The following is a 26,854-nucleotide window of genomic DNA, read 5'->3' as shown; positions in this document are numbered from 1 at the left end:
TGAGAGCATTAGTAATTAAATGTATCCCTATCATTTAGTTTCTGACATTGACAGATAATTTGCTCATGTTTAAATAAATAAAATGATATAGCTATTTATAGCTGCTGCTTTAAAGGCATACTCATTATTTCCTTTAATTCTGTATATTGTAGGTACATGTTAGCAGGCAGAGATGAGAAATTTTATTGTTTTTGTGTTTTTAAGTATCAGTGGATTTTTTTTTTGTTGTTATATTAAAGTGCTGTGTATATCCAAAGAGAATATAGAGTCACAGAATGTTAAAAGTGGAATCTAGTGGAAAGAGGGCACACTTCGAAGCCAGTCCTGGCTTGCAGTGGCTTATTCATGTACTAGCTGTGTGATCTTGGAGTACTCACTTAGCTCCCTTCAACCTCAAGTTCTTCATTTCTGGAAAATTGAGAGGAGCATGTACTTTGTATGCTGACAGCTGCGTTTCACACTGTACACACACACACATCTTGACTTCCTGCCTCCTCCCTGATCCCTGCACCATCTGGCTAGGATATCCAGAGCGGGGACTGTGTGGGAGCCTCAGCAGGACTGTCTGAGCCTGCAGGGCCAGCTGCTGGGAACTGTTTCCTCCCACTCCTTGGGGATCATGCCTCTGGCTCTGTTGGGACTGCTTCATGGCTGGCTGTTTGGATCCCATGACCTTTAGTTATCATAACATTCAGTCTGTGGGGTCAGTCACTACTAGTTCAGTAGAGTGAAGCTGTTAATGAGAAAAGACCTGAAGTTGACTTCTTGTCACCCCATGATGGATGCTTTTGGGTGCCTTCTGTGTGTGCCCCAGGTAGTATTTGTGCAGGACACGGATGGCTGCTGCTGCTTTCTACCTGTCTTCCTACCCATTGCTTCTTTGTGCTGAGTAGAGACAATAAGAGACCACTATCAATACTTTAGGAATCCCTGGGTGGTGCAAATGTTTAACGTTCCCAGTTGCTAACAGAAATGTTGGAGATTCAGGTCCAGAAGCACCTCAGAAGAAGGGCTTGGGCAATCTGCTTCTGAAGAATCAGCTATTGAGAACCCTAAGGAACACTGTTCTACTCTGACACACATGAGGTCGCCATGAGTCAGAATCAGCTTGATGACAACTGATTTAGTGTTTTTGGTGTCATGTATATCTTAGTTTGCAGAAAACAAAAATTACAGGCCTCTTTGATATTCTTTTTTTGATAGAAGCAACCGATTTTGTTTCCTTCCCCACCTTCGTCTATTGGATCCTCCAGCATACGGCTATAAAATTATTAAGCCACGCAACTCTCCTGTTGCATGTACATTCTTTACGCCCTAGGAAGAAGTTTTATGGATTGTTTCTTATCAGTTGTAAAGTATACTGCCTGGGCCCTGATTCTGGTTTGGGTGCTTCAGTGTCTTTCCACTTGTAGGCCTGGCTTAAGTCTATCTTCAGGCTTAATTTTGAGAGTTCTACGTGTGTCACTTTCTTTCTTGAGTGATCTGAATGTTTTGTTGGAAATATTTATAAATTCGGTTGCCATTTTCCTGTTATTTCCTCTGACTACTAAAAGTGGCACTATCTTATTGCTGGGAGAAGTGGTAGCTCTATTGATTTTTTTAGGTGATGAAGATCTGGAAATGTTATACTTGTGAGGTGGGTTTTCTAACCTAAACCTTGTGCCCCTCCACTAGATTATGAGACTCTCGAAGGTAGTAGCTATGTTTTTCAGCTTAATATAGTTACAACTATCATTTATTATGCACCTACTATGCACCTACTATGCACCAGAGACTTGAATTTAGTTATCTCAATTAATTCCCATAAAAGAATGTATAATGAAGCTATTTCAGAGAGTTTAAGTAAATTGCCCAAGGTCATCTAGCTTGTAAATCACAGAGCTGGATTTTGAACTCAGTTTGACTTCAAAGTCTCTTTTCTACATCATCTCTCTAAACTCTTTCTTAAAGGAAAGGATAGATGCAGATAAAAGGAATAGGATCTTGGTCCGTAGAGGCTGGAAGGTACTGTTGAGCTGGGTGCAGATATGGTACTGAATTCTTCAAGATGAGAGAAGGTTTGGGTGTCTTCAAAGCCCTTGCTTTGCCTACTAACCCACACTGACTTGCATCTGTGCATCAGGGGCATACATGGGCATTTAGTAAAGATTTGTTGAAAAGATGGACCCTATTACCCTCAAGGCAGGAGTCATCCATACAGAAGGTTTTAGCCCATATCTAGGTCCTCATGCTTTTAGTTCAGAGAAACCCTCAGATTGTATGACGATGTTTCTCACTGATAAAACCATGGATTGAGGCAATCAGGCAAACCCTGAAGTGAATCCATGATGATAAGACATTCTGGGGGGTCAGGCATGTGTTGGAGTCAAACTTGGCTTCAACAGGAGATCAGGAGATGCTCTTCAGTCATGACCTATGCCCATCGTTTAGTCCTTCAGAATGCGCCCATTGGCTTTGGCAAGCAATGGGAGGTATATAAATGCTTTACAAATCTGACGCTTTGTTGAACATGCCCAGAGAACATTTTTCCTTTAATGCATTTGGAAACTATAAATTTAACTCCTACTGGGAGTGGAAGTAATTGCTTCACACAAGAAGAGTCAGCTCTTTAAAAGACTAAACTCCTTTCACAAACATATACTTTTTTAATGACTGGGAAATTCCCAGTACAGGAAAAAAAATGTCCTTTTTTACAGATGAGGTCATTGGGTCTTAGCTGGCCCTATGTACTCTGGTTCCTGCTTTCTGTTCTATGTCTTGTGACCAGAGGTTACCAGAGGGATAATCCCTCTGTGCATATTCACTGCTCCTTGGGCATGTTGCCAGAGGGAAAATTATTTTGGCTCAGAAACTGCCAAGCCCAGTATAAGAGGCCCAGATCCCAGGGGTGCTGAGCCAGTGACTGAAAATGATTTGGTTTAGGTTGGTCATGGGTTGGGTTTTTAAACCACATGTTTTATGTTCACTAGTACTACTATGTCTGCTTCATTCTCACTCGATTTCTCAACAGCTCCACTGCTTCTTGGTTCAAGAGTGATTTTTTTCTTTCCTAGGTGCACTCCATTTACTCTGCTTCGAGTTTATTCTGTTGAGTAGAAACATCTGTGACAGTGTGCGGTCTTGTGCTCATCTTTTTAGCCTGGTGTAAATGAAAAGCAGCTGCTGAAAGAAGATGCAGACACCATTTCCTTGGAACCCTTGGAGACTGCTTCTGCCAAAATTAACTTTTGGGTTGTGTTGGCTTGACCAAAGTGAAGAATATGTCTGAGGTCTTGGATTTGCTTGGTGAAGGGGTTCTGCTAAATGGTAGTGTAGGGTAGGTAGATCTTAGTGAATGCCCTGATTTAAGTTAAGCCCACTTTCCTCCAGTTTTACAATAACCTTTTCTAGCGAGGAGGATGTAAAAACCTTGCAGAGTATTAGGTAGGAGATTGTTACATTTATCCTGGATGTTTTCACGAGGAGGTGAACATAGAGGGTGTTAGAGTAAATCTCGACAAAAAATGAGTTAAATAAACCTCTGTGGTCTCTTTTGAATTCTGTGTTTTTAAGACAACCACTTTGAAGAATGAAAAATAAACTGACATTTATTAACTGCTTCTTAGATACCAGCACTGTACTAAGCCCTTTCTGTATATTATCGTTTTGGAAAGTACATGACTCATCTAGGCTCGTGTAGCTAATTAGTGACAGCCCATAAAGATTACCAAGCACCATGCTGACTCACAATTTGAAGGGCTTGTGTTAATTTTACCAGCACCCCCACCCCCGCCCCCCAGAATTCATCCGTGGCTATAATGGATGCGTGCTTTGATAAGCCTTTGATTGCTTCTTTTCTTATAGATTGACTACGTTGTTGTTGTTGTTAGGTGCCAGCGAGCCAGTTCTGACTCATTGCGACCCCTTGTACAACAGAACGAAACACTGCCCAGTCCTGTGCCATGCTCACAATCGTTTTTATGTCTGAGCCCATTGTTGCAGCCACTGTGTCAGTCCATCTAGTTGAGGGTCTTCCTATTTTTCACTGACCCTCTGCTTTACCAAGCATGATGTCCTTCACCAGGGACTGGTCCCTCCTGATAACATGTCCAAAGTACGTAAGATGAAGTCTCGCTGTCCTTGCTTCCAAGGAACACTCTGGCTATACTTCTTCCGAGACAGACTTATTCATTCTTTTGGCAGTCTATGGTATATTCAGTATTCTTTGCCAACACCACAGTTCAAAGACATCAATTCTTCTTTGATCTTCCTTATTCAGAGTCCAGCTTTCACATGCATATGAGGTGATTAAAAATATCATGGCTTGGGTCAGGCACATCTTAGTCCTCAAAGTGACATCCTTGCTTTTCAACACTTTAAAGAGGTCTTTTGCAGCAGATAGATTGACTATAGGTTTTTATTATTTAAAAATTACTTTTGTTGCCAATGAGAATTTGGTTCTTCTTACCATAACTTGTTAATAAAATCTATGTTCTGGAATCTTTATGTCTCTTTCATGGCTTCTCTAGACCTGAAACTCCAATTCATACTCTGCTGCCTAAATAAGTCTAAGGCTAATTTACCTAAATTTTGATCTGGGATTAAGTAGTTCTATCTTGAGCTGTCATGGGGAGAAGATTACTAAATTCAGCCATAAGCTGTTGGGGTATTTGCCACAGGCTCCAATCCTTGTCCCCAGTGCCCTTGAGGGTCCTTCTAGGGGGCCCCAAAACCTACCTTGAAATGCTTTGGGACATGGGGCAAAGTCAAACTGACCCTGCTTGAAGTGATGCTGTGGGACCCTGGACCACCTGCTTCCCATCTGCTCTAGCTTCTGAATTAGTCCCTTCAGATATACAAGTTATAGGGGGAAAAAAGATCCATCTAATTTAAAATATCTCTTAATATAAAGTTAACTATTTTAACCCTATTGTCATGTGTTAGATCACCCTTGTAAGTGTTGTTAAAGCACAAAAGAAAGTATTAGGATGTACCATTTAATTTTAGTTAGTCGTTACCACATTTAGATTATATACACAGGAAAGGAAGAACTGTGACCAGTGACAGATTAGCCAATAAACAAGGTAGGCATGGGCTTCATTGTGCTTACTTACTAACCTGTAGTGCACAATCTCACCTGGATTTCACCACATGAAACCAAGGTGAGATTGTGCACTAGAGATTAGTAAGTAAACACAATGAAGCCCATGCTACCTCTGCTTCCTGGTTAATCTGCCCTGACTGTGACCCGTGTTTTTTCAGTGAATCCTCCCCTCAGCCCCCTGCCCCAAGGCCTAGGTTTATTGTAGGCATCCAATGAGTATTTTATTGAGCTTAATAGCTGGCACAAAACAATTGGAAAAAATAGGGCTAGGGAATACTATCATACTTGAAATTGGGCAATTCTAGGTAATTGCTGAATGCCTCATATTAGTTTCTGTGGGGAATATGTGGCAAGATGCAAAATGGGTTAATATTGTGAAGCGAAAACCCGTACAAGGTAAATCAGAAGCTATGTTTCTGCTTATGATACTCAGAATAGGACTGGAACTGATTTGTTAACTATTATTATTATTATTTTGTAGCCTCAGACAATACAGCAGACTCTCAAGAGGACATTGCAGTATTATGAGCATCAAGTTATTGGGTAAGTAGAAATGAATTTTGGTCACCATTGGGGGCAAATTAAAGGTAATTGCTCAAACAGTTGTTGAACATACGGTTTTCTGCCACCCAGGTCAGCCTTATTTCAGGGTGGCTGCGTTCTCATGGAGTCCTGGTGGCACAGTGGTTAAAAGCTCAGCTGCTAACCAAAAGGTCAGCAGTTTGAATCTTCCAGATGCTCCTTGGAAACCCTATGGGGCAGTTCTGCTCTGTCCTATAGGGTCACTATGAGTCTGAATCGACTTGATGGCAACAGGGTTTTATGTTCTTACGCCATTAGTTGGAATCAACTCTGTGGCAACTGATTTTTTTTTGTTTATGTTCTGGTAGCATGGGGTAGGGGCACATGGGGGTCCCTTGAAGTAATTTCCTTTCACTTATTTGTGTTTAATCCTTTTAAACAAAACTCCATTTTGGTGTTTTTTTTTTTCTTCTCATGTTCTTATGCTCTTACTCCAACATCGAGCCTCATAATTTTGCCTTAGTAACATAGTAAAGTGTAACGTACCAAATGGGAGGCTCTTTGAATTGCATTTTTGAATCCTTAAATAAAGTTTAAGCAAAGTCACTACAAAGTTAACACAGTTCAATGAGAGGTATGTGGTTTAGCTAGGGTCACATGCTACACATTTTTCTTTTTTACGACCCCTCACCCCCTTTTTTTTGGAAAGAAGTAGCTTGTGTTATGTTGTAAACTAAATAGACTTGAGGACAAAAGATGGGAATTCAAGGCCTCACCAGCATACAGAACTTTTAATAAGTAACTTTATCTCTTTTGTAAAAAGGTGATGATGTTAGTAATTAAATCAAGAATCTATATCATAATTAAATGAGACAATTTCAAAGAAAGAAAAACATAAAGCTCCATATTAATGAAAGATATTGCTTTGATTGGCACATGGCAATGGTTCAAATAAGAAAGATAGAAACTGTCTATGGCAGAAACAGTTGGCAAATATAAGCGCCTAAATTTACTTTAGGAATCCCTAGGTAGTGCAATGACTAATGCACTGCTAACCAAAAGGTTGGTGGTTTGAGTCCACCTAGGAAGAAGGGCCTAGAGATACACTTCCGAAGAATTAGCCATCAAAAACTCTATGGAACATATTTCTGCTCTGACACACATGGGGTCACCACGAGTTGAAATTGACTTGACAGTAACCAATGACAGCAAATTTACTTTCTCATGCAGTCTAGCCTTTAAAATTGAATTCATTGATGTTAGAGCCAATGCGTATTTTTAATTCACCTTGTTCATATTCTCTCTGTGCTACGTGATTCATCATTGTAAGATTTTAAGAACTTTTGAGGAGTCAATTTTCAAACCCTGGTACTTCTTGAAATGCTATCAGGAATCGTTTAAAATTTATGGCTAATCGTTACTGTCGTAGGGATCAAGAATATATTTTTGGTGTAGAACAAAATTCAAGCACACAAACAAAGACCACATTTACTGGTCTGGCAGAAACTGGAAAAACCCCAAGAGTGTGGCCACTGGACATGCTTTTAACTCAGTACTCAAGTGACTCCTAAAGTTCACCCTTCAGCAGAAGATTAGACAGACCTATAAAACAAATAATAATACATGGAACTCAACCATGAATACAAGACTAAATGGGCACATGAGCCCAGGGGCAAGGACAAGAGGGCAGGAGGGGGCAGGAAAGCTGAATGAATGGAAATGGGGAACCCAAAGTCGAGAAGGGGAGAGTGTTGACATGTCAAGGGGGTGGCAACCAATGTCACAAAAAAATATGTGCATTAATTGTTTAATGAGAAACTGTAAATCTTCACCTAAAGCACAGTTTAAAAAAAGAATATTATTTTTGGTTATTAGGGTGTAGTGTGATTTTCCACAAAGCAGAAGGGAAGAAAACTTAATGGAAAAATAATCTCCCTACCTAGTACAATACCATGTATTTTAAGTGCTTGATGATTATGTTAATTTCCATTTCAAAGGGAATTTCTTTGGAACTTTGTCATGTAAATCCTCAAGGGTGCAGTACTAGGAAAAACATATTATTTAAACTCAGGCAATGGTTTTTAGTTTGAGGCCACAAATGATTTTAAGTGGTTTATCCTAATGGAGATAAAGAATGTAAAATTAATCTCTCCCACCCATTCAAAAATAAAACTTAATCACTCTCATTGGGTTTGCTGCTTTCAAAGTACGGTGTTTGGATTAAATTAAATACCTATATAAAACGCTTAGAACGGTTTCTGGTATGTGGTAAGCGCTACATACCTGTTTGCTTTTATGTTTATTACTGTTGCTGTTACTAAAATTTTTATGATAATACCAGTAATCAAACTCAAATCATTTTCAAGACTTGTGGATGGTTTCTCTGTTTTGAATGATAATGGGTAAAATATTCTCATTTGTGAACTAAATTATGTCTTCAAGGCAAATTGGAGTAGAAATCTGATAAATGCGATCAAAATAGGTAACCGATCTATATTACCATAATCGGCAGAAAATTCTTTTTTCTATTAGTGAAACAGGAATGACCATTTATTTAAATAACCGAATCAGCTCTCCTCTTCACTCCACGTAGACACAGCCTGTGGTGATTCTTTGTTCATTGCCTGAAGAGTCTTTTCCTGGTTCCGTTTACTACAGACACAGCATAAAGAAGACAGGCAGGGAATGTGACTCCTGTATAAAGAGGTGGTGTCAAACTAGTTCCAAGTGGGCTATTAGTGTGTTTTTGCTTGGATGTTGGCTAGTTTTGGAGGACTTGCAGTGCGTTTGCCCACTGTCTTTATTTGTACTTATGCTCATGAAGACAAAAAGGGCTAGTTGGCAGCAACATTGTTACATTTTGCTTTTCTTGACTTTATTTTTCCCCTCTCTTCCCTTTTCCTTGGGGATAGCTTCCCTGTCCAATTCTCTTTTGGCTTTTAGACTCCACCTTTCTACTTTCTCTTTCAGAAAACAGAAAGAATCTAATATCACTAACACTTGACTAAAATGTATTCACACCTGTGCGTTGTTTCTCTTAAGAAAATACAGTTTAAGGCATTTTTTTCTCTGCCAAAATGAATGCTTCTTACACTTAAAAGTATTGTCTTACATATCTTTTTGGGAGGTGGCAGTGGAGAAGGGAATGTTTTTTCTAATCTCTGGAATTGGGCCTTGCCTAAAGCTTTTCTTGAAGCAATTTGCCTTTTAGGGTGCCTTTTTTTTTGGGTATTAGTTGCTGTGAAGTTGGCCCCTACTCATGGAGACCCTATGCACAATGCCATCCCAGTGATCTGTTGGGGGTTAGACCGTTATGAGCCACAAAATTTTCATTGGTTGATTTCTGAAGTAGCTTGCCAGGCCTTTCTTCCAAGTCTGTCTTAGCCTGGAAGCTCTGCTGAAACCTGCTCAGCATCACACCAACATGCAAGCCTCCACTGACAGGTGGGTGGTAATTGCGCATGAAGGCATTGGCCAGGAATGGAACTTGGGTCTCCCGCATGGTAGTTGAGAATTCTACCACTGAACAACCATTGCCTTGGGTAGGGATGATGAATCAGAATGAATAAAAGAGAATATAAACTAGGCATTCTCTTTTTAATTTCTTAACTCAACCTCCAACCACTGACTTCCTGCCTTCCTTTTTCTCTTCTTTAAAACTCTGACTTTGTACCTGCTTGATTTATTAGAGCTCCAGGATCATGTAGTTCTGCTCCCAATGGATTCTTGTACCTGTAGCCTATGTAGACTGAGGCTCTTTTAGTCTCCCAGGATGCAGACTTGAGTGTGGGGAGCAGCTGCTTAAAGGATCACACAGATGGAAGGAATAGGAGGGAGCCTCTTGTTAGGGAGTAAGATAGCCTCTCTGTACCTCAGCGATTTTATCTTTAGACATTTATTCAGTACCCTCATTTATTCATAGAGATGATTCAAGTTGGAAAAATAAGTGCTAAAAGAATTTATTAACACCATGTGATAATTTGTTTTGTCTTCATCTCCACTGTCACCACCATCTCTTACCGAAAGATTCCGAACCATTATTCTGGCTTCTACTGCTGTCTCCCAACATTCTGTTTTTATCGCAGCCAACTGATTAAAAAATTAGATCATGTCATTTAAAAAAAAAAAAATTATTTTAAACCAGTGATTCTCAAACATTAATGGGTATCAGAATCACCTGATCAGATTGTTAAACCAATTATCGCTGGGCCCCATCCTTAGTTTCTGAATCTACAAGTCCTCCAGGGTGGGGCTCAATAATTTGCATTGCTAACAACTCTCAGATGCTGCTGCTGCTGCTCCTGGTGCAGGGACCAGGCTTTGAAATCCAGGCCTTAAACCATCTAATGGCTTACTATGGCAGAATGAAATAAAACTTCTTCTGTGATCCAGCCTCTGCCTGTCTCTGATTTCATCCTTTTTCCCCACTCCCACTCTATTTTGACGCCACTCCAGCCACTGAGGCCTTCTGTTAGTTTCTCAAGTATACCAAGCTCGCCTAGCCTCGGGAGCCTTCGCACATCCTGTTTCAGTTTCCTGGAATTCTCTGTTTCAGATGTTTGCATGATTTATTTTTTTCCCCAAGTCTCTAATCAAATGTCATCTCTTCAGAAAGATCTTCCCTGACTACGCAATCTAAAGTAGCTCTCCACCCCTCTCCAGTCTCCAGCCCCAGTCACTTCCCTGACTACCCAGTCTAAAGTGGCCCTCCACTCCAATCCAGTCTCCAGCCCCAGTCACTTCCCTGACTACCCAGTCTAAAGTGGCCCTCCACTCCAATCCAGTCTCCAGCCCCAGTCACTTCCCTGACCACCCAGTCTAAAGTGGCCCTCCACTCCAATCCAGTCTCCAGCCCCAGTCACTTCCCTGACTACCCAGTCTAAAGTGGCCCTCCACTCCAATCCAGTCTCCAGCCCCAGTCACTTCCCTGACTACCCAGTCTAAAGTGGCCCTCCACTCCAATCCAGTCTCCAGCCCCAGTCACTTCCCTGACCACCCAGTCTAAAGTGGCCCTCCACTCCAATCCAGTCTCCAGCCCCAGTCACTTCCCTGACCACCCAGTCTAAAGTGGCCCTCCACTCCAATCCAGTCTCCAGCCCCAGTCACTTCCCTGACCACCCAGTCTAAAGTGGCCCTCCACTCCAATCCAGTCTCCAGCCCCAGTCACTTCCCTGACCACCCAGTCTAAAGTGGCCCTCCACTCCAATCCAGTCTCCAGCCCCAGTCACTTCCCTGACCACCCAGTCTAAAGTGGCCCTCCACTCCAATCCAGTCTCCAGCCCCAGTCACTTCCCTGACCACCCAGTCTAAAGTGGCCCTCCACTCCAATCCAGTCTCCAGCCCCAGTCACTTCCCTGACTACCCAGTCTAAAGTGGCCCTCCACTCCAATCCAGTCTCCAGCCCCAGTCACTTCCCTGACCACCCAGTCTAAAGTGGCCCTCCACTCCAATCCAGTCTCCAGCCCCAGTCACTTCCCTGACCACCCAGTCTAAAGTGGCCCTCCACTCCAATCCAGTCTCCAGCCCCAGTCACTTCCCTGACCACCCAGTCTAAAGTGGCCCTCCACTCCAATCCAGTCTCCAGCCCCAGTCACTTCCCTGACCACCCAGTCTAAAGTGGCCCTCCACTCCAATCCAGTCTCCAGCCCCAGTCACTTCCCTGACCACCCAGTCTAAAGTGGCCCTCCACTCCAATCCAGTCTCCAGCCCCAGTCACTTCCCTGACCACCCAGTCTAAAGTGGCCCTCCACTCCAATCCAGTCTCCAGCCCCAGTCACTTCCCTGACCACCCAGTCTAAAGTGGCCCTCCACTCCAATCCAGTCTCCAGCCCCAGTCACTTCCCTGACCACCCAGTCTAAAGTGGCCCTCCACTCCAATCCAGTCTCCAGCCCCAGTCACTTCCCTGACCACCCAGTCTAAAGTGGCCCTCCACTCCAATCCAGTCTCCAGCCCCAGTCACTTCCCTGACCACCCAGTCTAAAGTGGCCCTCCACTCCAATCCAGTCTCCAGCCCCAGTCACTTCCCTGACCACCCAGTCTAAAGTGGCCCTCCACTCCAATCCAGTCTCCAGCCCCAGTCACTTCCCTGACCACCCAGTCTAAAGTGGCCCTCCACTCCAATCCAGTCTCCAGCCCCAGTCACTTCCCTGACTACCCAGTCTAAAGTGGCCCTCCACTCCAATCCAGTCTCCAGCCCCAGTCACTTCCCTGACCACCCAGTCTAAAGTGGCCCTCCACTCCAATCCAGTCTCCAGCCCCAGTCACTTCCCTGACCACCCAGTCTAAAGTGGCCCTCCACTCCAATCCAGTCTCCAGCCCCAGTCACTTCCCTGACTACCCAGTCTAAAGTGGCCCTCCACTCCAATCCAGTCTCCAGCCCCAGTCACTTCCCTGACCACCCAGTCTAAAGTGGCCCTCCACTCCAATCCAGTCTCCAGCCCCAGTCACTTCCCTGACCACCCAGTCTAAAGTGGCCCTCCACTCCAATCCAGTCTCCAGCCCCAGTCACTTCCCTGACCACCCAGTCTAAAGTGGCCCTCCACTCCAATCCAGTCTCCAGCCCCAGTCACTTCCCTGACCACCCAGTCTAAAGTGGCCCTCCACTCCAATCCAGTCTCCAGCCCCAGTCACTTCCCTGACCACCCAGTCTAAAGTGGCCCTCCACTCCAATCCAGTCTCCAGCCCCAGTCACTTCCCTGACCACCCAGTCTAAAGTGGCCCTCCACTCCAATCCAGTCTCCAGCCCCAGTCACTTCCCTGACCACCCAGTCTAAAGTGGCCCTCCACTCCAATCCAGTCTCCAGCCCCAGTCACTTCCCTGACCACCCAGTCTAAAGTGGCCCTCCACTCCAATCCAGTCTCCAGCCCCAGTCACTTCCCTGACCACCCAGTCTAAAGTGGCCCTCCACTCCAATCCAGTCTCCAGCCCCAGTCACTTCCCTGACCACCCAGTCTAAAGTGGCCCTCCACTCCAATCCAGTCTCCAGCCCCAGTCACTTCCCTGACCACCCAGTCTAAAGTGGCCCTCCACTCCAATCCAGTCTCCAGCCCCAGTCACTTCCCTGACCACCCAGTCTAAAGTGGCCCTCCACTCCAATCCAGTCTCCAGCCCCAGTCACTTCCCTGACCACCCAGTCTAAAGTGGCCCTCCACTCCAATCCAGTCTCCAGCCCCAGTCACTTCCCTGACCACCCAGTCTAAAGTGGCCCTCCACTCCAATCCAGTCTCCAGCCCCAGTCACTTCCCTGACCACCCAGTCTAAAGTGGCCCTCCACTCCAATCCAGTCTCCAGCCCCAGTCACTTCCCTGACCACCCAGTCTAAAGTGGCCCTCCACTCCAATCCAGTCTCCAGCCCCAGTCACTTCCCTGACCACCCAGTCTAAAGTGGCCCTCCACTCCAATCCAGTCTCCAGCCCCAGTCTCTTTTCTGTTATGTTATTCTCTGTTACCTTTTCTCGTAGCACTTGTCATTAGCTGGAAGTATCTTGTTTGTTTTCTTATTTGCTTGTTTATCTTGTCTACTTCTATATTCCCGTGCCTTGATAAGTGCCTGGTACATAGGAGGCAGTAACATTTTGGGGGATGAACAAAGGAATAAGTTGTACCCTAGAGATCTGTACACAGATTTTTAGGAGCATGGTGGATAGAAGAGTAATTGTAGGATGGAGATGTAAGATAAGGGGTTGGAATAATCTCCAGTGTTCATTACTGTTCTAAAATTGATAGTTCTAGTATCCAGAGCCATTTTCTTTATAGCGTGATTTATACTGATTTATTTGCACAGCTTTCCATTTATGCTTGATGTTCTGCCACTGTTGCAGCAGATCGACTTTGTGGTAAATTTTGATTACTATACATTCTCTACGTACATACTGCTCACTTGGATAGCTTCTTGTGCATGTAGCATGGTTCTCCTCACACAACCTAAAAAAAAGGGAGGTTCACTGAGTGGGCATCCTTCTTTCAGTTACTGCTTAACTCGATCTTGTAGAGAATTGACTGGCTTTCTGGGCAGTGCGGGGTGCAAAGAATCCTGAGAAGCAGAAGGGAGGTAGTCAGAGTTCACCTGAAGAATTAAAATGAACTCAGGGTGGAGGAAAATCTCATTTATGATGACATATTTTCAGATGTCATTCTTGCCATTATCTGGTGTCCTTCCTCCTCTCTGCAGGTCTTTGTTATGTAAGTCGTGTAGTATACAGCAGTGCACTGAGAGAATGTGCTTTGGAGTTAGACTTACTAGACTTAAAGTCGGGATCTGCCATTTAATAACCTCGGGTAGGTTCTTTGGCCACTCTGAGCCTCAACTGTCTCATTTTTAAAATGAGAATAATGATAGGGTTGGAGTGAAGTTTAAATGAAATATTAATGATAATGTGTTGCAATATAATTATGTGAAATAGTACACTGCCTGGTACCTAAAGGTCATCAATGTTAGTTGAATTATTATTACCACTCTTAGTATCTGACTCTTTTGCATTTCAATTTTTGTGGATTGTCTTTCCCTTTACCGTCCCTGCTGTATTCTTTCCCTGCCCTCCTTAGGCTTTTATACCTTTGGACTCAGTTATTTAGTATCAGGAGCCCTGGTGGTGCAGTGGTTGAGAGCTTGGCTGCTAATCAAAAGGTCAGCAGTTCAAATCTACGAGCTGCTCCTTGGAAACCCTATGGGGCAGTTCTACTCTGTCCTGTAGGGTCACTATGAGTCGGAATTTTGTTTTGCTTTTTGGTTTAACATAATAGCTAAGCAAGCCTAGTTGATGTGCCAGCTATAGCTTTATTATAGACAGTTCCTTTTGATTTGGAAATTTTTAACTTAAATTTCTGCCTTGAAAGTGCCTGACCCAACTGCTTTCACTCATGTTTATACTATATGCCTCTTACTGGTCACAAAAATGGATTTTTATGGTAGTATAGACAACAAAGTCGATTCTTGGAATCTGCCTGATGGCAGTTTTTTTTTTTTTTTGGTTTATAGGCAAAGCAGAGATTTTGGTTTTTTTTATTGTACTTTAAGTGAAAGTTTACAAATCAAGTAAGTCTCTCATACAAAAAGTTATACACACCTTGTTATGTGCTCCTAGATGCTCTCTCCCTAATGAGACAGCACATTCCTCCCCTCCACCCTGTGTTGCCTGTGTCCATTCAACCAGCTCCTGTCCCCCTCTTCTCATCTTGCCTCCAGACAGGAGTTGCCCACATAGTCTCCTGTGTCTATTTGAACCAAGAAGTTTACTCCTCACCAGCATCGTTATCTATCTTATAGTCTAGCCCAATCCCTGTCTGAAGAGTTGGCTTCAGGAATGGTTCCCATCTTGGGCTAACAAAAGGTCTGGGGACTATAACCTCCAGGGTCACTCTAGTCTTGGTCAGACCATTAAGTCTGATCTTTTTATGAGAATGTGAAATCTGCATCCCACTACTCTCCTGCTCCCTCAGGGGTTCTTTGTTGTGTTCCCCTGTCATGGCAGTCATCGGTTGTAGCCAGGCAGCATCTAGTTCTTCTGGTCTCAGGCTGACATAGTCTCTGATTTACGTGGCCCTTTTCTGTCTCTTGGGCTCATAATTACCTAGTGTCTTTGGCGTTCTTCATTCTCCTTTGCTCCAGGTGGGTCAAGACCAATTGATGCATCTTAGATGGCTGCTTGCTAGTGTTTAAGACCCCAGATACCCTCTCACCAAACTGGGATGTAGAACGTTTTCTTAATACATTTTGTTATGCCAGTTGACCTAGAATGTCCCCTGTCCCTGCTAGTCTGGCCTTCGAAGTGTTCAGTTGTATTCAGGGAACTTCTTTGCTTTTGGTTTAGTCCAGTTGTGCTGACCTCTCCTGTATTGTGTGTTGTCTTTTCCTTCACCTAAAACAGTTATCTTTTTTTTTTACTATCTAATTAGTGAATACCTCTCTCCCTCCCTCCCCACTCTCATAACCATCAAAGAATGTTGTCTTCTGGGTTTAAACTTTTTCTAGAGTTTTTGTAACAGTGGTCTTATACAATATTTGTCCTTTTGCAGCTGACTAATTTCACTCAGCATAATGCCTTCCAGATTCCTCCATGTTATGAGATGTTTCACTGATTCATTGTTGTTCTTAATTATTGTGGAGTGTTCCATTATGTGAATATGCCATGATTATCCATTCGTCTGTTGATGGGCACATTGGTTGCTTCCGTCTTTTTGCTATTGTAAACAGTGCTGCAATGAACATGGGTGTGCATGTATCTGTTCATGTGAAGGCTCTTATTTCTCGAGGATATATTCCGAGGAGTGGAATTGCTGGATTGTATGGTAGTTCTATTTCTAGCTTTTTAAGCAAGTGCCAAATTGATTTCCAAAGTGGTTGTACCATTTTACACTCCCACCAGCAGTGTATAAGTGTTCCAGTCTCTCTACAACCTCTCCAACATTTATTATTTTGTGTTTTTTGGATTAATGCCAGATTTGTTGGGGTGAGATGGTATCTTATTGTAGTTTTTATTTGCATTCCTCTAATGGCTAATGATCGTGAGCATTTCCTCACGTACCTGTTAGCTTCCAGCAAAGCAGAGACTTTTTTAAAACTATCATTGGAAAATACATGATAATCTTTCTGAGATGTAATGCTCATTCATTATATATTTTAAACCCTAAAGTATAAACAAAGACTCATTCATAATCATGCATTCATTTTCTGCTTTTTGCCAGACTGAACCTCAGTGTGCTAATTCATGGGTAGGAATGCTGTCAATTTCAGTAGTCTGGGACACCATTTTCTACAGTCATCTAGAATTAAATTCTATTACTCCGATTATCACAGTGGGCCCTGTGTTTTGTTTTATACGACCAACCTTCTGTTTTTCTTCTCCTTCTTCTTCTTCTTTTTTTTTGCCAATGGAAGAGGGATTAAGCCAGAATTATTTCGGTAGAAAATTAGAAGTGAAATTAGTGGTAGGTGTACCCTAATAATTCTGGGAAATAAACTTTAATGATATTATGCTTTCACAGTTACGACATGTGGCTGTAAATTATCCCATCTAAAAAGAAATCTCACTCTTGAATATGTTCACATAGAACAAATATCTATCTTATTGAATAGAAACATGAACTATTGATTGCTTACTATGTTTGAGGCAATATCCTGGCTACTTTTTATCTGTTTTCTCATTTAACCTTAATCATCTATTTTATAGGATCTTTGTATTAAGCCTATTTTATAGGTGAGGAAATTGAGCCTGAGAGAAAAGATATTTTGTCCAAGGTCACTTTGATTAAAATGGCAGAGCTTGATGTAGCCCTGTATTTGTCCGTGATTAACATCTGTGGTCTTCATCCCATTTTTTTTATTGAATGATTTCAGTATCTCAGGAAACCCTGGTGGCATAATGGTTAAGTACTATGGCTGCTATCCAAAAGGTCAGCAGTTCAAATCTACCAGGAGCTCCTTGGAAACTCTATGGGACAGTTCTACTCTGTCCTATAGGGCTGCTATGAGTCGAATTTGATTCAATGGCAGTGGTTTTTTTTTTTTTTTTAGAAACTGTAATAAACATTTTTGCCTCAGTGGATTATTGGAGCCTGATCTCAGTGAGGTACACAAACATGAAATTGTTTTATTTTTTTCTCCAATCACTTCAAATATGCTAGGATAAATCCCCTTTGATACCTGCTTGGGCAGTTTGCTCTGTTCTCTAAGTACTTTCAAGGATTATAAAGCCTACTTCAGGCCAATTTAAATCTTCAGTCTCATGTCCAATCTGCCTCTTGTGTCCTCCTCTCTGTCTGGGTCAGGCCTGGGCTGGAAGAGCTTGGAATGCACTACGGAGAAAGTGTGATGTCTTTCACGCCTCCTCTCCTGGCCACCACTTTCTGGGTCGCTTTCTCTTTGGAGTGTTGTAGCAGGCAGGAATGAAATGGGAAATGGCAGGCACCTCTTTTCAATAACTGGAGGTTGTAATAGTCCCCTCTTGGCTGTGATGCCCTTGGCGAGGTGCATGTCTAAATTCTACCTGGACTGCTTCAGGTGCCCCAGCCCCTGCCCTGGGGAGTGCACTTGCAATCTTGCTGGTAGGATCCCTGTCCCTGGGCAGCAGCCTTGAGATTGGAAAAGCTGCAGGATGCAACAACTCAAGCTCGCCTCTTCTGACTGGCATCTCCTTGACACGTTGGAAGCTCGTATTTTTGCCTTGCCAAATGATGGGACTGTAGGCTGCTCCCAATTTTCCTCTATTTTTTTCCCCCTGTTAATAACTGTCCCCTAAACCTTCTTTCTGTATTCAATCAGGCACAGACAGAAGATCACGAAACCCGCTGCCTAAGCAGATGTTTACTGGGGAATAAGATACTAGATCCCTCTAATCTCTACCAATAGTGGATCCCTCTTCCACCAACTTGGCCTTTTCTCACAGGGATGGGGCCAGTTACTCACTCCTTTGAGTGTTTTCTTATGAATCCTTTCTATTCCTCTGCTTAATTCTATTTCTATTCCTCTGCTTCTGTAGGCTAGTGATGAGATGACGGTGGCAGGGGCTATTTCATCATATGTTAAGTTCTGAAGGGAGTCCCTGAGTGGTGCAAATGATTAACATGCTTGGCTGCTAACCAAAAGGATAGAGGTTCGAGTCTACCCAGAGGTACTTCAGAAGAAAGGCCTGGCAATCTATTTCCTCAAAATCAGCTGTGGAAAACACTATGGAGTACACTTCTACTCTGACACACATGGTGTTGCCATGAGTCTGAATTGACTCGATAGCAAGTGGTTTAAGTTCTGAAGGGAATGTCCAGTCCTCTTGGCTACTTTTTTAGAACATGGAAGGATTTGGTCTTCATCGTCTTCAGCTCTGGCGCTTTAGCTGTAATTCAGAGACAACTGGAAAAGCCCCAGTCAGCCTTTGGTTGTACAGACATTACGTGATTCAGTCCTCACAAGAACTCCAGGAGGTATCTATTTTATGAGGGAGCAAAGCTGAATTAACTGAGATTAGGTTACTTGTCCAGGGTCTCACGGTTAGAAAATGGTAAGACCATGATTCAGATTTATTTCTGTCAATCTCCAAATGCTTTATTTGTTATCCATATACCATGTCACTATGTACTTGACTGCCCATGGCAGAGTTTAAGGTGTGTTTACTTTTAAAATGGTGGAATGCCAATGATCTGTTAATTTTTCTTTTCCTAGGAAACTTCCTTGTAGAAACATATTACCAGCAGGCCTAAAGCACTCAAATAGGGATACATTAGCTAAGTGACATATTCTTTAGTTCTCATTTATTTTTTTCATATACGATTTTCTTATTAACAGTTGCCTCTGGTTCCAGGCCCTCATTGCTAATAGTGCTGTTAATCATAGGTTATACTAGAAATTGTGTCTTAACACATCAGTTATTTTAAAATCGGATTACACTGAAAGTGAAGACTACGTGTACTTGTGTGTGTGTATATGCGTGCATTCGCAAGACTATGTGTACTTGTGTGTGTGTATGCGTGCATTCGCAGATGCTTAAAAATTCTCCATGTGTTAATTTTGTTTTCTTCTTAGTTACAGGGATGCAGAAAAGAATTTCCACAATATTTCTAACAGATGCTCCTATGCAGATCATTCCAATAAAGACGAAATTGAAGATGTCTCAGGAATTCTTCAGTGTACTGCTAATATACTCGGTAAAGTAAATATATATTTATACAGTTGAGAGAATGAATGAGGGGAAGAGGGGACAGTAAAGGTGTAGATGTTTCGTTTGATACTGAAGAGAGGCTTGGAGAATATGGCAAGTTGAGATCAAGACCTTGTTTTCCAGTGATTTAATTTTAACACTCCTGAAGATATTAGAGTGGAAATTACATGCATGCCATTTACTTGAAGGTTGGAAAACGCTGTAATAAAAATACTTAACATTCTGGGGAAACTTTTGGAAAATATTCCTGTGTTAGTATTATTATCCTTGTGCAATCCATATTTTCCTGGCTTTTACCCTTAGCTGAAATTGGATCTTCCTCTCCCCTCAAAGTCATATACCATTATGTCCTGGAGGCCTGGTTGGGGCTGGAGGGTGCCCCACATGTGTTCATAAACTCCCTTCTGTGGCTGTGTCAGTGAGGCAGGTCATCCACTGAGGTGTCTGTGCCCTACTGGGGAATGTCCACCATAAAAACATTAGTATTTATGGCAGACAGATACTCCCAGCACAGCCTTAAAGTACTGAAACTGAGCTGTACTATATGAAGTTGTTGGAGTTTGAGAGCTTCACTGAATTATATAAAAAGTAGATACCAAAGCAGGATTTTTTTTAGTCCTGATGTTTTACATAGGTTTTTGGTGAGTAATACTTCTTTTAAGTCTTTCTGGAATTTTCCTGTTTCCCTGTGACTCAGATGAAAGCCTAAGTGGTACTGGGAAGGGATGGGGAACAACACATCTTATGACAAAAAAAAGACTCCATAAAGTACTCAGACTCACCTCTACCTTAGAATCAGGTGATGGAGACTGGGCCTGTATCAATGGGCGAGCTGGTTTGCCTGAATTTCTTTCTCTTTAAGATAAGCATTTTCCCTGGAGCTAACAGAGTCTCTCATACTAACAGACTCTAGATGGCCTCAACCCACATATGTACCAGATTTTGTTAAACATTTCTGACTCTCAGAGGTGGACCAGGTCTTCAGCTATCCATTTACTATGTTTTTATCCTAGATAACTTTTGTAAACACAGAATATTGGAATAAGAACATGGGCCTTTTTGAAGGAAGGAATATAGATATAGGTCGCTTGCCAATAATAACAAGCAAGACATGATGGGCAGTGAGAGGGAAGGCAAAAGATTCACTTACCTCAATCTTGTTAGAACTGTTGTTGTCGTGTGCTGTCATATTGATTCTGACTCTTAGTGATCCTATAGGATAGAGTAGAACTGCCCCGTAGAGTTTCCTAGCCCGAAATCTTTACAGGAGCAGAATGCTACTGGGGTATAAAACTGCCCAAAGAAAGCATATTCATGGAGAAGATGAAGAATGAGAATAAAGGAGGAATAGAGTTAGAGCATTGCCCAAGAGCCGTTTACAGTTTTCTGATTTTGTGTTTTCAAGGGCTCTCCTTGAAAATAATACTAATTTCTCTTGACACACCATGATTTTAAGGGATGGGACGAGGTGATGCTCCCCCCTCCCAGGATAAATGTATCAGAAAGTTAGGAGAGGGATGTTTAAGATTTTGAAAAAGTTGCTTCTTAACTTACCCAGTTTTTAAATGTTTCCCTGCCCCTCAAAACCCTTTTCTTTACATTCTCCACTTTGGGAATCACTGAGGCAGAGGGTGTAAGAGGTGCTCAGAGATAAAGGAGTGTGTTCATAATCCCCCCTAGGGAGAAGAAACCCTGGGTTAGACACATGGTAACCACCAGGTGTCGCTGTTGGCCAAGCACGTCTTAGTTGCCCTGCAAAAGTTGTGACGACATGCAGAGTAAGAAGTGACTGAAAAGAGCAGTAGGCAGTGTGCTACCCAATGATATTCCCAAACCCAGCAACCCAGTGCTGTTGAGTTGATTCTCACTCATAGCGGCCCTATAGGACAGGGTAGAACTGCCCTGTAGAGTTTCCAAGGAACACCTGGTGGATTTGAACTGCCTATCCTTTGGTTAGCAGCCGCAGCACTTAACCACTACACCACCAGGGTTTCCATCAGGGGGAGAGTATTTTTAAGTTAAGTGCTTATAATCTAGATGGTGACTATAAAGCAGGTTTTGGATTTCCATATTGTTTTTTTTTTTAGAAAAGAGATATTAAGTCCAATTTTTTTCTGTAAGTAATGAGTTGTTCACAAGATATAAAAAGTACAATCTTTTAAAATTTAAGTTTCTGTAGAATAAAACAAAATGCCTTCTACCTATTGATCAGATGCTGGCATGGATCCAACAATGGTTATATGTTTAAGAGGTAGCTGGTCTCCTTTGAATAATGTCCTTTTATAACTCTTGAAATATAGACTGTTTAAGGACAAAGAGCAGCTTCACTAGTCTTATTCAGTGAAAGCTCTGTTTTTTAACGAGTAATTGAACTACAAGTAATCTTGGCTTGCTTATATTTCATCTTTTTTTTAAAGTAATGTTTAAATTTTCTTGTGCCATCATTAGGAGCCCTGATGGTGTGGTGGTTAAAGTGCTCAGCTGCTAACCCAGAGGATGGCAGTTTGAACCCACCAGCTGCTCTGCAGTAGAAAGATGTAGCAGTCTGCTTCCATAAAGATTTATTTACAGCCGTGGAACTGCTATGAGGCAGTTCTACTCTGTCTTATAGGGCCGCTATGAGTCGGAATCAACTTGAAGCAGTGGGTTTTTGGTTTTGTGCCATCGTTTATGGAAATGCAAGAATTAATTAACTCATTGAACAGAAAAACACTATACATGAAAAGGAAACCTTTTCTTGGGTGAGGGGGAGTGTACAGAAACAGAGTTTCAACCAGCTTAAGAGAGATTTGGATGCCTGGGAACCTTCTCTCTGGAGACCAGAAGCCAGTTTTCCAACTCTATGATTTATATTTATTATCGCTGTGGAGTGTGGTTAGAATAGTAGTGGACTGGGATTGGTGAATATATATTTCTTTCACCTTCTTAACCTGTTAAGGGTTGAAGTAGAGACTAGAAAGTTGTTTGTTTGTTCACTCATTTGTATGCTATTTATACTTCATCTACCATCAGAAAAGATTTGAAGTCATGAGTCAGAGAATATGATCAGAGTAGCAAATTTTTCTTTCTCAAAATGACCATCTATATCCACTAAGTATCAGATCCTCTAGATAGTTTTTATCATTTACTGGCTCTTCAGATTTAAATTTGAATTCTGCAAGTGGCGTGGAGTAAAGGGGACCTGAGGTTTTTTTTTTTTTTTTGAGGAGAGAGGAAAAACAAGTTGCAGAAGATCAGTTATACTTCTGTAGTGTGTCTGTCCACTTGCTGTCTCCTCAGGACTCCTTGAAAACACACAGTACTACAGAGTGGTTCACATTCCTGTAGTAATGGGAAAGAATTATTTCCAGATAACAACATTTTTTCCATTTATTTCTCTTTTGTTGGCTCAGAAACTAGTTGTTTCTATTTTCTGACTCATCATTTAGGAATGAAGGATATTGACTATGGGCTGCTCCTTATCTCCCATTTCACCTCATTTTGGTGCTTTGTCAACCACTGTGATAATGCAGAACAGTACTTTGAAGAGCCCCTTAAACCTGTTGAACCAAACCCATTGCCGTCAAGTTGATTCTGACTCATAGTGATCCTATAGGACAGAGTAGAACTGCCCCACAGAGTTTCCAAGGAGCTTTTGGTGAGCAGCCGTAGCTCTTACACTACACCACCAGGGTTCCTAAAGAAGGTCTTAAGACTATGGAAAAGGCTGTACAAAGGAAGATAGTTGCAAACAATGCTCTCCCTTCTGGAGGCTTTTAGTGTGAAATTTACTGCTATATTTGGTGCATAATGTCTTTTGCACTGGGTTTTCTTGTTTTAATGTCTTTTGCATACCAAAATTATCTTCTAATCTTAGTTGTCTGAAAAATGTAAACCTTTCTTAGACATAATCTGTAAAGTCCATTTTTAGCTCCAATTAAGGAGTAAAAATGTATTTGTAATTTTGTGAAGCATGGCATTTAGTATTTTCTTGGAAATTGTAATGGTTGAATGGTATAGTGAAGCATTTCTGTGAAAGCATTAAGGAGCCTATGTTGTGTTTACTGCTAAAATGTTGCCACCTTATCCTGGGGGTATGGTGGCAACATTTGACCTAGGATATGACTTAGGTATAGTTGCGGGGAGAGAGGTAGAGGATGTCTAGGGAGAGTTCAGGAGCCCTGGTGGCACAGTGGTTAAGAGCTCAGCTGCCAACCAAAAGATCAGCAGTTCAAATACACCAGCTGCTCCTTGGAAACTCTATGGGGCAGTTCTGCTCTGTCCTGTAGGGTCACTATGAGTTGCAATTGACTCGACGGCACACACCAACAACAGGGAGAGTTAAGGGAGAAGGATGATAAATTACATAGCCCTCTTTGCCGTAATACAATTTAAAATAAACTGAGGTTATGACTATTTCTGTTTAATAATGTTAAGGGGGTTTAGGTATTTTAATTGTCATAGAGATTCAAGAGCTACAAGAATGGGGTAGATTGTGTAAGAAAAAGTTGTCTCACAGTAGGACAGAGATCAAATAGAAATGAGAGCTCAGGGTTTGCTGTTTTAATAAGTATCAATTATTTGCTACTTATTGCACAAAATATAATTTTAGACTGCCTTTGCTAAATGGGTTTTCTCTCAAAACAATAAAAAAGACATGAATGTTGAAACAATAGATTCATTAAAGTTCTCTCTGCTTTAAAGGTTTTCTATCAGAATGGTACTTTACCTTCTCCAAGAACTTAACGCATTTAAAGTCAGAATCAGAGCAATATCATCATGGGATTACTTTTCTCATAAAGTGCTAGTGAGAAGGACCGAGGAAATGATCTTGGAGGCATATTCTTCACAATATTTTCTTGGTATCAGAGATTCTGAAATAACAGTGAAATCAGAATCCTTTCTTTATAAAGTGCCACAGATTCTGCAGTCTTTAGCTGGAATGGACCTTTTTGTTTTTGTTGCTTCTTTTTTGATAAGCAGTCATTTGTTGCATGCATGTTAACTTATATGTGTTTTTGGTTTCACTGTGACTTAAAATGTGCATTTAGGAGCCTCTTAGCAATAAAACTGAAGGATTAGTTAGACTTACTTAGGGTTAAGACTATGAGCACCTAGGGAGATTCTTGAAGTAACTGTCAATCATATACTTGTATAGTGAATTAGAATATATTTAACATCTTGGAGAACTAGGTGATGCAATAATGCTTGCCACTTTATTATGAATAAGATTGATAGCAATACGGCCACAACCGATGACTGCCCTGACAGGGGGCACAACAGAGAACCCCTGAGGGAGCAGGAGATCAGTGGGATGCAGACCCCAAATTCTCATAAAAAGACCAGACTTAATGGTCTGACTGAGACTAGAGGAATTCCAGCAGTCATGGTCCCCAAACCTTCTGTTGGCCCAGGACAGGAACCATTCCCGAAGACAACTCATCAGACATGGAAGGGACTGGACAGTGGGTAGGAGAGAGATGCTGATGAAGAGTGAGCTACTTGTATCAGGTGGACACTTGAGACTGTGTTGGCATCTCCTGTCTGGAGGGGAGATGGGAGGGTAGAGAGGGTTAGAAACTGGCAAAATTGTCGTGAAAGGAGAGACTGGAAGGGCTGACTCATTAGGGGGAGAGTAAGTGGGAGTATGGAGTAAGGTGTATATAAGCTTATATGTGACAGACTGACTTGATTTGTAAATGTTCACTTAAAGCTCAATAAAAATTATTAAAAAAAAAGATTGATAGCAACAAATAAATTTGCTAATAAAGTTCTTGTTACTAAAATTTGTAATTGATCATTTTTTTTCTCTTATTAAAAGCAAATATTATTTTGTTTTTTAATAAGATGAACTGGGGTTAAGGGGGTTGGAAGGAGAGCTATTTTAATAATGGTAGTATGTGTAGTGATTTAGGGCAAAGAACAGAGACAGACCCCTTGGGTTGAACACCCAGTTCAGCTGCTTACTGGCTGTATGCATTCGAGTGAGTTGCTTAACTCTCCTGGTACTAGAGGAAGCTACTGAAGTATCTTCCCAAGTGGCTTGACCACCTGGTTGAGGTAGTGTTTAGCAGGGTTCTCAACTGGAAAGTGACTCTATTTTTTCCTCTTTCCATGCTGTACTCTTTGGAAAGAAGTTACTATGTGCAGCCCAAGCTTAAGAAGTGGGGATTTATACTCCTCCTCTTTGAGGCCAGAGTACATAAATTGTTTGGAATTCCTCTGCCCAAAGATTTGTCTCTTGCCATCCATTTATTTATTTATTCAAATCATCTATTTTTATCAGTGTGGGTATATGGATACTTATTTTATACCTTGGGTTATAATCTGATACCACTTTATTTATTTTGTTTCTCAAATTGTTCCAACTTTGGCTCTTTCAGTTGACTCCAGTGCCCTTTGATATATGCCCATCATTTTGTGTGTGTGTGTGTGTATGTATTTTGAACACTTTCTTACATTCCAGCACTACAAGGTGCTCCAGGTTCATCTTGAATATTTTCTGTCCCAATCTTAGAATTAGCCAACAAGGAGTCCTGGGTCCTTGTATTAGAGAATGGTATTAGAAACCAAGATCTAGGCAGTAGGTGCACTTATTGCTCTTGGGATGTTGTTGCTTCTGGGCCCTCTCAGCTGACATAGCAAGGATATAGTAACCAGTTTATATACACGTATTTATAAATATTTCTATATGCATCTATCTGTATCTCTATTATGCTAAACAGGAATTTATACTGACGTCTCCAGTCCTAATTCGTTACTGTATGACTCATTCTACCCTTCTCCCCTTGCTTGTCTGTAACCTCCTACTCTGACAGTAAGAAACCTGGCTCCTTTCAGCCGTTCGTTTACTTAATTTTTAATTCCAGTATACACGTATAGTGATTTCAGAATTGCTAACTCATACTCCCGTGGGAAACAACTTTATCAACTACAGTGCAGGCTTCCAGGCAGTTCTGTTTACCTTTAGTTTTATACCCTCCACTCATTTCGAAGGTTACTTAGGTCAGCACCTTCCCCTGCCACTCCCTTCAGTGAGAATGTTTCATACATTTGTTATAGAGTAAGATTCTTTTACAACAATCTACATTCCATCTTGGGATCCTCCAACCTCCTAAATAATTAAAAATTTTTTTTTTTATAATTACAGTTCACTCTTGGTGCTGTAAAGTTCTTTGGTATTGACAAATACATAGTGCCATGTACCTTCCCTTACAGCATCATACAGAACACTTTCACTGTCCTAAAAAATCCCCAGTGCTTCACCTAGCCAAACACCCCTCCCCCACACACCCGAATCCCTGCCAAACATGGATCACTTGACTAAATCTGTAGTTTTGCCCTTTGTGGAATGTAATATAATGGAATCATACAGTAGGTAGCCTTTTCACACTGGTTGCTTTTGCTTAGCAGGTGCATTTAAGATTAATCCATGTCTTTGTGTGCCTTGATAGTTCATTCTTTTTTTATCCCTGAAGAATATTTCATTGTATGGGTATGTTAATCCATTCACCTATTGAAAGGCCTGTAGTTTGCTGCTGGGTTTTGGTGATTTTAAATAAACCTACTATAAATTTTTTTTTTTTTTACTATAAATATTCAATTGCAGGATTTTATGT

At 41.7% G+C, this 26,854-nt stretch overlaps 1 protein-coding gene across 2 annotated transcripts in view; it reads left to right on the top strand.

Annotated features, from left to right (window-relative positions):
* GUCY1A2 (guanylate cyclase 1 soluble subunit alpha 2) overlaps positions 1-26,854 on the top strand; it is a 420,035-nt gene that overhangs the window by 28,733 nt on the left and 364,448 nt on the right. For both annotated transcript variants that reach the window (XM_064288867.1, XM_064288866.1), the window contains exons 2-3: positions 5,565-5,626; positions 19,121-19,242. In XM_064288867.1, the coding sequence (XP_064144937.1) occupies positions 5,565-5,626; positions 19,121-19,242 (184 nt within the window). The remainder of the gene's footprint in view (positions 1-5,564; positions 5,627-19,120; positions 19,243-26,854) is intronic.

The sequence above is a fragment of the Loxodonta africana genome, chromosome 7, assembly GCF_030014295.1.
Source record: "Loxodonta africana isolate mLoxAfr1 chromosome 7, mLoxAfr1.hap2, whole genome shotgun sequence".
Classification (NCBI taxonomy): domain Eukaryota; kingdom Metazoa; phylum Chordata; class Mammalia; order Proboscidea; family Elephantidae; genus Loxodonta; species Loxodonta africana.
The sequence above is the reverse complement of the archived record's forward strand: the minus strand, read 5'-3'. Positions and strand labels throughout refer to the sequence as shown.